Genomic DNA, 9,619 nt, shown 5'->3' on the forward strand with positions numbered 1-9,619 from the left:
CAGACAGGTGAGGCAGAAGAACAGGGCAGAGTTGTACATATTTGACTAAAGAGCATACAGTATACCATTACAATATACGTAAGTAAACCATTGAACTTGGATTTCCTATTTACCTGCCAATGTCAAATCTCCCTGGAAGACCATCTTTGGTATTTGTTTTGCCTTTAAAAAAAAATTACTTCAGATTTGCTAATTAACGAGGTTACTCTTTGCGTCTAACAAAGTCACTGGATTGTCAATCGAGATGCCTTGAGTAGATTCTAAGAAGCAGAAGCATCGTTGCTAGGCTTCTATAAAGTAGATTGGAGAGGAAAAAAGAAGAAGATAAAAGCAGAAGAATTCAAGCATCTGTTCCTGATTTAGAACGAGTTGAAGATTCTCAATTGGGAGGGCTCAATAACATTTCTTCAACCATATCTTTTTGTTCGATTGTTTGTCAAAATTATTTAACCATTGACTAATCATTTTACAAGTAGTTGGTTGGGATCTTTCAAACCCCAAATAGCCTATAGTCCCTGCTTTAGAGGATACAGTTTAGATCAAACCTGTTACTCGGAGGTGCCTTGATATTGCTAAGATAAAATTGTATCGTCTGCAGGATACAAGTGTATATTTGTCATTTTGAATCTCATGAATTTATGTTTGATGCAATTTGACTATATAATCTTATATATTGATAATACATCAAATATAAACACTTAGCTCTGAAACAAGATTTTCTTCATCATCTCTTTGAAGGAAGAAATCTCGTGTATGTAGACAAAGCTAAAAAAGATCCAATATTACAGAGAGAATACTAAAGTTATCTGAAATTAGCTCTGTTGGCCGCATCAGGATACCGAATGACTATCGCACATAAGAAATATGCAGTAATTTCTGTAACATTCTAAATTTCTACTTCAACATTCAAAATGGAAACCCTACAGTGTCAAAAACAGAACGCTACTTTGGACATGTAAAGCAAACAAGCGATATTTTCCCAACAAAATTGTTGTAGACTATAATAACACACCTCAAAGTTTAACAAGAAGCAAACCAAATCCAATTTCCAAGCCATTGTGCTCTTCAGAACTCATCTGCATGCCACAAGCCAAGGAGATAGATTATGCTAATGTTGTAGGAATTAAATTAGAACAAGATCAACAAGAATTTGCTTGTGTTTCGTGGTAAAGAAACCAGAATACTAGTCAAAACTATATAATTCTATATAACCCTAGCTCCAGCTAGTTAAATAATCAGAAAGCTGTTTCAGCTTTTACCTCTAATTTCTCGTCTACGAAGACAACATAATGGGGTTCGACTACCAGCTTTTAAACTTAATTGACTCGGTACTGACCAAAATTGAGCTGTTCTTCTTCTTTAATGCTTGTAGCTACTGTTTAGATCCTTGGGAATCATCCTTATCAGAAAGCTGCTGCTGCTGATTCAAGGAGCCTACACCACCTCGCTGCTGCCCCATCTGCTGGTAAAACTGGCTAAAAGCTTGAGAATTCAACACTCCAAAATGCGGATCCTGTGAAAGCCCAAGCTCCAAACCTGGAACCTGCTGATTGCTACCATTAAGCAACGAGGAAAAACTCACAAAACCCATATTCATATGTGGGAATTCAAGCCCATGGAACCCATATTTTGGGATGTTGTTGGAGCTTTCACTTCCAAAATTTGATGCTGATGTGAGTTGCACTGAACCTTGAGCAAACCCTGATGCCATTCCATTAATAGAAGGCCATGCCCCACTTGGAATGTGAGATCTTTCTATATTTCCACTCATCATTGGCCAGTTGTTCCTATCTCTGGACCCAATACCTGACACAAGTCCTTCGATTTTGGTATGCAAACCTGCTGGAACAGAGTTTCCCTGCTCAGAAACAGAGGTTCCTGCAGCTGCCAGAGCTGAAGCAGGAATAGTCCCAGTTCCAGTTGCAGCTATGATCGATGGTTCAGCTTGCTGCAACAGCCACTGAATCGTCTCTCCATCGGATTTATGACCCAATTCTCTGGTCAATTGAAAAATCCTGGCCGCGCATAGAGCTGGCATCCTTATTCTCCTACCTCTTCCATCAACTTTCTTGTGCCTGTCTTTGTTTGAGTTTCTCTTGGGTGCTAGTTGCTTCTTGTTATCATCTTTGCTCGCAATCATGATTTGGAAGTTTTTGATCTCTGCAGGCTTGTTGTTCTCTGCCATGTTCGCCTTTTGGGGAGGAATCAAGAAGGTGGGCACCTCTTGTGGATGATGATTTGAGCCTTTAGGTTCCATGTAAACATGGGAAAAAGAATTTTTGGGCCTTCTTGATTGGAGAAGGTGACCTCTATTGGACTTTGCTTTCTTACCCTTTCAATGTAATTGTCAAATGTTTTGGCTTAATGTTCAAATATTGGAACCACAAAGTTTCAATTTAAAGTTACCACTTAATGATTTTATGCCAAATTTTTTTCTCTGGTTCACTTGAGGAAAAAGAAAAATAAAAAAGGTTAGCTTTTATCATTCTCTCCCTCTCTGTCCTACTTTCCCTTCCGAGCCTGTTACTCTTTTGACTAGAGAAGATATCATATTATTACCTAATTCAGGTGGCAAATTCTCATCGCCATAGAAAGCAAAGTTAAAACCCTCAATATAATTATGATATAATTTAATTAAATTAAATATCCCATATGGGATAGCAGGACACTGAATTGTACTATTGTAGGGTAAGAAAAGTAGAAAACTAGGAGAAACAACCAAGCAACAGATGGGCCTCTTGAGAAAGAGAACAGGTCTTATTCATTTCCCTATGGTGATATAACATGAGAACCAGGTAAAAATCATATGACGCAGCACAGCCTAGGATAAGAATTGAGTCCCCACCTTTTAGTTGGGGATTTGCACCTTCTTCAGCAAGTCATAGACAGTAAACTGTCAAGTCTCCTATTTTAAGTTTTCTTTTTTCTTCTCAGAATCCTATCATTAGAAATAATGGCAATCACGCGTCTTTTGTGCCTAAAATTAATAATCAATCTCCACACGGTTTTAGATAATGCTGTGTCTCGAGGAATGAAGCACTGGGTTACTTCACTGCCCTTCTTGAAAGGGAAGAGAAACTGAAGGGAATGCGTCCACATGCACAGGAGATATGAAGTCATGGCCAGGGCTAGCTGCAGCTAACAAGTGGGTCCTTGAAACTAGTCACCTCCAACTTTATCTACTAGACAAGCAAAAACTGCATAGTCGGCAGTCAAATTTCTTTATATATATAAATATATATACATATTTGAAGTCAATAATGGAAAGACGCCCATCTTTCTGCTAAGTAAATATGTGAAGTAAGCATTTCAGCCAGGCCTATCAGCCAAACGGAAACTAGAGTTGAGTGGTGATTCAACTAATATAGTCTCAAGTATTTAACAAGATTGATAAAACCAAACCAAAACCATGAAGTTGAACAACAGGGAAATGAAGGAGAGAATTAGCTTTTTCTTGCAGAGGGTAGGTTTGATCCATGCGTCTACTTGAGTTGCATCGTTTTTCTTATGTTTGTTGGCCACCATGGGGACACATCGGGGCCCTTTCAAAAAGTTTGCTATTGACATATCACCCAACATCACTAAAATTTGAACCTTTGTATCAGAAAGTTGTCACTTTAGTAGGTTTGAAAAGTTGCTTCATAAATTCAGTATAATTAACCTCGATACTTTTAAGTGCTTTAATTGTCTCCATATGAATGCCATTGGTTTTGATTAACCCCAATTCATTTCCTGTCTCACCATGTTTCATTGATCTTACTCCAAAATCAACCCAGCTTTTGTGGCTTTGCCACCGCCAGTTGAAAGAAGTTCATTCTCTGTGAAGAAAGTTGTCAATGCAGATCACAAGGTTGATCCTGGAGGCTGTTGGGTCATATATTTGTCTGTACAATTAATGTTTTGGGTATGTATAGTCAATATTTGTATGCTTTAACTCAACAACTTGTTCACCTTTTCCTTGTGTTTTTTCATATTGGATACATCTGGGATCCTCCTTTCTTGGTGCCTGGACATTTCAAGGTCCCATTCATTTAAGGTTGTGAATCAATTCCGGTCTATTCTTCGTTAAAACTTAAACCTGCTCTTCCAAATATGAGTTGAGATGTTATCAACCTCAAATGCCTCTTAAAAAAAATTAATTGTTTTTGTTCTCAAAAGTAAAAGTGATATTTTGTTTCTTACATTTCGAAAAAGTAAAAGCCAAAAATTTTCTGTTGAATAGAAATCAAGAAAAGCAAAGAAACAAAGTATCATAGTCTTGCAAAATTAAGTCATTTGAACCAATAATCCAGAGTGTAGGGGGTGGATGCTCTGCCCCTTGGCCTAGGAGAAATTCCCTCTTGTCAGACTTGAGTAGCAGAGCACAAAGGTCACACATCATGCAAGTGGTTAAAAAACCTTTCAACAAAAGGAAATGTGAAAGAAAGCAGCCCTCCCCAGAAAATAACAAACGAGGCATGTGATGGCTGGCTTTAAGGAAGATGCGTATTGCACAAAATTACAAAAGCCATCGCAGTTGATATGATCGAGAGTGGCCTTTTTTTTTTCTTTATTTTTATCATTGTAAAGCAGAATTAGATATTCCTCTACGGTTATGGAAACAGACAATTATCTGTACCCGAAATCAGCCCCCCCATGCCTCATCCTCCAGCATTCACAACAACCTCCGAAACTATTCCCCTTCACCGCCGATTGTAAAGATGAAATCCCTTTTTTCTGTTAGGTTTTATCCCGACTAGGGGCTAACCAATAACTACAACTCTTAGGGCCAAGTTTCCAACAACTTTTCGGTTTGGTTGTAGTTCTAGAATAGCATTTTTCTCCCTTCTCCTCAATCAATGGTTGCACCGTTAGTGTACATGGTACACAGTGCACATACAATCTATCGTCCATCAGTCTCTTCAATGTCGCACCCAAAATATTACTCCTAGTAAATGGAAAATGCATCGTGCAGGGGTTATTGATCCCTACACTGCCCAACTACGATGACATTAATTGTCTTTCATTTTTCCTTAATACAGACGTACAATAAAAGAGACGTCGTGAGCACAAGCAACTTACATAAACCATTGGTTAATCTCAGTGCGCACGCTTCTATCCAAGTCACATCTATGTTCTTCACTTTATCGATAACGTTCGGTTCTGCCTTCAAAGGCAATATTTTTTTTTTTTATTAAAAGGAAAAAAAGGCGGGGAGAGGAGGAACCCATTTCCTTGGGAATTTCATGCTTTTTAGATTTAGCAAAACTGGTAACCCTGCAAAAGTATCAATGGAAAAAATCAGATTTTTAATACAAGAATCGGAAGGATGTTCATTACATTTACTTGCACAACTGCATGCTCCTAGCTAGTTGGCACCGTATTGATAAATAAAACGTGGATTTCGTAGCAGTTAAAAACTTTTGGGCAAGCTTTTATATAGATACAGCAAAGCTTCCTGCAATGTTGAAATGTACCTCACTGATCTACACCAAGATCACCCCACCGGACACTGTATCTCGCTGCAAGATAATGAGCCCCAACAGGGCCACGGCTTCCATAGGGATAGTACTCGGGTATAATTTTTTTCTCTTCCAGCTCCTTCAAAACAGGAGTGAAGAGCGCCCAAGCAGCATTCAGCTCATCACTTCGGATAAACAGCCTCCTCTCACCTTCAATCGCATCCAGCAGAAGCCTCTCATATGCGTCTGGGATCTCTTTGGAATATCTACAACCAACAAACCCATAAGTTCAGTTTGGATCTTTTTTTTTTTAAATTAAAAAAGCCACTAAAGCAAGTTCTAAATTAGTCGCTGTCTATATGACAAGTGTTCTCAAATGAATAATAAGAAATGTACAATCTGCACGTGCTTCTAGATCTCCATCTTTAAACGGTAAAGACCAACTACATACAGCCATCTATCCATATAACTAACCATGCAGATACTGTAGAGCTCGAAACATCAAAATATTGAATCCTTTATGTTAATACAAAAGCAATTTTTAAGTATACCTCGCAGCATAATGAAGATTTAGGTTACTGCGGTCCAATCTCATTCCCAACCCAGGGACTTTGTTATTGATCTTCAAATAAATAGCTTCATCTGGCTGCACTCGAATGACAAGCTCATTTGTAGCTCGATCAAGATCAGTTCCAAAGTTTCGGTTATATAAATTGCCAGGCACATGCCTGAACTGTACCCTTATCTCTGCCCTGGAGATGAAAGAAATCTTAGCGGCATGCATGTATTAAATAATCCAAATCCCAGATGGAATATATATGAATTCAAATTTCTTTACCAATTCCGTTTACCTCTTATTGTGTAATGCCTTTCCTGCTTTCATTAGAAAAGGCACCCCATCCCATCTTGCATTGTCTATGAAGAGAGCAGCTGCTGCAAAAGTTGGAGTCAAGCTATCTTTGGGCACAGTATTGTCATCAGTGTAGGCAGGGTAAGTTATGCCTCCTTTAGTGTGGCTCTTGTACTGTCCGATAACTACATCATCAAGTTGTAAAGGCCTCATTGACCGCAATACCTTGACCTGAAACCAAGCAAGCAGTTTATTGAGAAATGCAAATATAGAGATAAGATCATGCTATCACATCTTAAAATAGCCCATATCAGGTTACCTTTTCATTTCTTATATCCTCAGCATCCAAACTCACGGGGGTTTCCATAGCAAAGAGAGCAAGTATTTGAAGCAGATGATTCTGCATTATATCTCTAATAATTCCATAATGATCAAAATACCTAGATAACCAACAACAGAATCAAATGGCTCACAAGTCTTAAGCATAGTTTGTGCTTAATATACAATAAAACAAGGAAAGTTACCCTCCACGCCCTTCAGTTCCAAAATCTTCAGAGAATATCAACTGTACATTTCTAATATACTGCCTTGACCACAAGGGCTCAAAAATAAGATTGGAGAAACGGAGAACAGATAGATTTTCCACAAGTTCCTTTCCTAGATAGTGGTCTATCCTGTAGAAAGAATATCAATCTAATCAGAGTCCACATTCTTTGCATAACAAGCACCAATCATGGGCAGGCAAACTTCACCTGAATATTTGATCCTCTGCAAGGTACTGCTTCAGGGCTCTTGTCAGTGCAGCAGAAGATTCTGAATCTCGACCAAAAGGTTTCTCAACAATGACCCTGGTCCAACCATTGCCAGATGAAGCTGACAAGCTTGCACATTTCACAGCATCGATAAAAATATTTGGAGGGATAGATAAATAAAATAGGCGATTAGAAACCCTCCCACCCTGCATGAACAATTTCACATCAGCAAACAGAATTGAATTTTCAAATTATGAAAAGAATAATAAAATTAATTCTATCCAGGAAAAGAAAAAGTATAGTAGGGCACAAGCAGATCCTCCTACACTACTTGATCTTAAAGAAGAAATATAACACTTAAATGAAACATGTGAAGTATTTATTGCAACTCCATACTTGGAGGGCATTAGCTAAATATATAGGCTGTATTGTTAGAATGTTCTCATGACACCATTTCACAAGCCCAGAAAAGATAATGATTGTCCAGTCATCGATTGCCTAGATAAAGGTTAGTCAACAATTAGTCAACAAGATATATGGATACTGACTTATGTACAAGTACCATGGTTATTTAACAGAAACAGAGCGAAAATACTTCACATTATCCAATCCACAGATTAAAATTAAACTCGAGAAAGTGTCAAGCTGCTTTAGCACAAACTTAACTTGTCTGTAAAAGTGGAGAAATAGGTGAATATTGTGCTCAATGCATCATTCACAAATTTTGGTCTAAACTCTTTAATCCCACCAAAACATTGAATCGAACAAAGATCACAGACAGCAAGCCAGAATTCGTTTCAACATTACAACCACCCTCCCCCAAGCAATGGTATGAAATTCCAGTTAAATAAACCAAAACCTCATTACCTCATGCTCCTTGAGCTTCTTGTCTAGCTGTGCAAAATTTTCCTCAGAATCATACTGACCAGAGTGGTAGAAACATCTTTTAAGAAATTGGTCCATCTTTTCACCACAATTCTCCCTGGAATTACATATCAAACCTCATTTAAGTTTTATAAGCAATTAAAAGCGACAATTAAATCCACCTATGGCCGCATGCAAGCTTCAAGTAACAAAGAAATGATAGAAAATGAATCACCTTTTATCAATTCTGCAGGTCAGGGTCTTGCTCACCATGTTCCTAAGTTCTGCATCAGTCATCTTACTCCTGGCATAACCATAGACGGTAAAGTGCTGCAAGGAAATAAACCACATTTCTGACATTAATTAAATTACAACAATAACCAGATTAAAGTTGTAGGCCGTTTAGAAGACAATAATAAGGTGACACTTTCGGATACAAGAAACAAAAAATGTAACCTTAGGAAGACAGTCTTCGTAGTAGAGTGCAAAAAGTGCAGGAAATATCTTCTTTTTTGCAAGGTCCCCAGAAGCCCCAACCACTGTGATACTGACAGTTGACTCATTTTCATTGATATCAAAACATCCTTTCTCATCCCATTCCTCTGAAGATGTAACCGACAACAATTCATTTTTCAATTTCTTGAGAGGAGTTTCTTTTTCCACCGGGTTAACTTTTGTGGCCACTGCACCTATGCATGAAAACCATTTATATATAAAAGATTTAAAATCAAAGGAAATCGACAAACCTTGCTCGTATAAGAAAAACATCCATCTCAGTCATATAAATTGGAATTAAGCTAATTGCTAATCAAGTTAAGGCTTTTCCTCAATCCCCAAACATATTAAAGAAATGATAATTTTGTCCAACATCTTTGGCACGCATTCCCTTGCATTCAGAAACCAAAACAATAAATCAAAACAAGAAAGAAATTGAAAATATATCAAACCTAAACGAACCCATAAAATAAAAATATATAAAATGAAGGGAAAAAGACCAAGATGAAAAAAGAAAGAAAGAAAGAAACTAACCATCTTGCATGAGAACAGCATTTTGATGGGAACTTGTTTGAGATTGAAGAAAGAACTTGGCTTCAGCTGGAACAGACAATCTCGGAAAAGAAGAAGAGAAAGCCAAGCGTTGATTTTTCCCTCCCTTTATAGATGACGGATAAGAATATGAAGGACAATGCGTTGAAGAAAAGGTTGCCATCTCTACCAAAACTCGCTGCTGAATAAGCTCTCTGTTTCTTCAATTTTGTTGAGTCACGAAAACAAAGGCAGAAAGAGAAAGAGTATTCATGTAAAAGAGAGAGAGAAATGGAAAGTGGGAGGAGTCAGAGTTTTTGAAGGGGGAAACACAGAGGCTAAGACAACCTGGGAAACATCGAGGGGGTAAGACCCTTGAGATCTCCGAAAGGGCACTTAAGATTTGCCTAACAATTCTCAGAGAAAAGAGAAGAGTGGACAAATTGCACTTTAATTGCTTTTATTTTATTTTTGGTTGTTGCTTGAATAACTGGTTTTTCGACATGTTTATAACTTTGGTAAGCTGGGCCAAATCCAATTTTTAATGCATTTGGGCTGAGTTAGGGAATAATTAGTGAAAATATTATTTAAAAAGTTCATAAATGATTAAAAAAATTAAATAAATTTTTTATTTTTTAATTATATTTAATTAAAATTTTATATTTTTATTTTACATAAATAAGTTC

General features: G+C 37.5%; 1 protein-coding gene and 1 pseudogene across 5 annotated transcripts; both read right to left on the reverse strand.

The window, feature by feature from the left end:
- Positions 1-583: 583 nt before the first annotated feature.
- On the reverse strand, positions 584-2,522 carry LOC110412123 (transcription factor TCP20 pseudogene; annotated as a pseudogene). 2 transcript variants are annotated; one of them, XR_016351008.1, is made up of 2 exons: positions 1,337-2,522; positions 584-1,076 (listed from the first exon to the last, which is right to left on the reverse strand). The product of XR_016351008.1 is annotated as a transcription factor TCP20 pseudogene, transcript variant X2 (transcript). The 2 variants fall into 2 exon arrangements; XR_002444845.2 differs by having other exon boundaries at positions 595-1,076; positions 1,260-2,518.
- A 2,449-nt stretch (positions 2,523-4,971) lies between these two features.
- On the reverse strand, positions 4,972-9,401 carry G6PD2 (glucose-6-phosphate dehydrogenase 2). Of its 3 annotated transcripts, none has more exons than XM_021435092.2 (11): positions 8,937-9,401; positions 8,364-8,590; positions 8,143-8,237; positions 7,911-8,025; positions 7,044-7,249; positions 6,816-6,965; positions 6,611-6,731; positions 6,293-6,522; positions 5,993-6,193; positions 5,457-5,707; positions 4,972-5,256 (listed from the first exon to the last, which is right to left on the reverse strand). In XM_021435092.2, the coding sequence occupies exons 1-10, from the start codon at positions 9,115-9,117 to the stop codon at positions 5,458-5,460; spliced, it is 1,776 nt and encodes a 591-aa protein (XP_021290767.1). In that variant the 5' UTR covers positions 9,118-9,401; the 3' UTR covers positions 4,972-5,256; position 5,457. The 3 variants fall into 3 exon arrangements, with proteins under 3 accessions (XP_021290767.1, XP_021290761.1, XP_089639622.1); XM_021435086.2 differs by having other exon boundaries at positions 8,364-8,596; XM_089783496.1 differs by lacking the exon at positions 4,972-5,256 and having other exon boundaries at positions 5,270-5,707; positions 8,364-8,596.
- Positions 9,402-9,619: the final 218 nt, after the last annotated feature.

This window comes from Theobroma umbraticum, unplaced genomic scaffold, assembly GCF_002168275.2.
Source record: "Theobroma umbraticum cultivar Fairchild unplaced genomic scaffold, ASM216827v3 scaffold_30.0, whole genome shotgun sequence".
Taxonomy (NCBI): domain Eukaryota; kingdom Viridiplantae; phylum Streptophyta; class Magnoliopsida; order Malvales; family Malvaceae; genus Theobroma; species Theobroma umbraticum.

Coding starts and splice junctions, on each gene's coding strand:
- G6PD2 (XM_021435086.2), bottom strand. CDS start 9,117: ATGGCAACCTTTTCTTCAACGCATTGTCCTTCATATTCTTATCCGTCA. Junction 6,966..7,043: donor GCAGAGGATCAAATATTCAG/GTGAAGTTTGCC, acceptor TTCTTTCTACAG/GATAGACCACTATCTAGGAA. Junction 6,194..6,292: donor AAGGCATTACACAATAAGAG/GTAAACGGAATT, acceptor TTTCATCTCCAG/GGCAGAGATAAGGGTACAGT.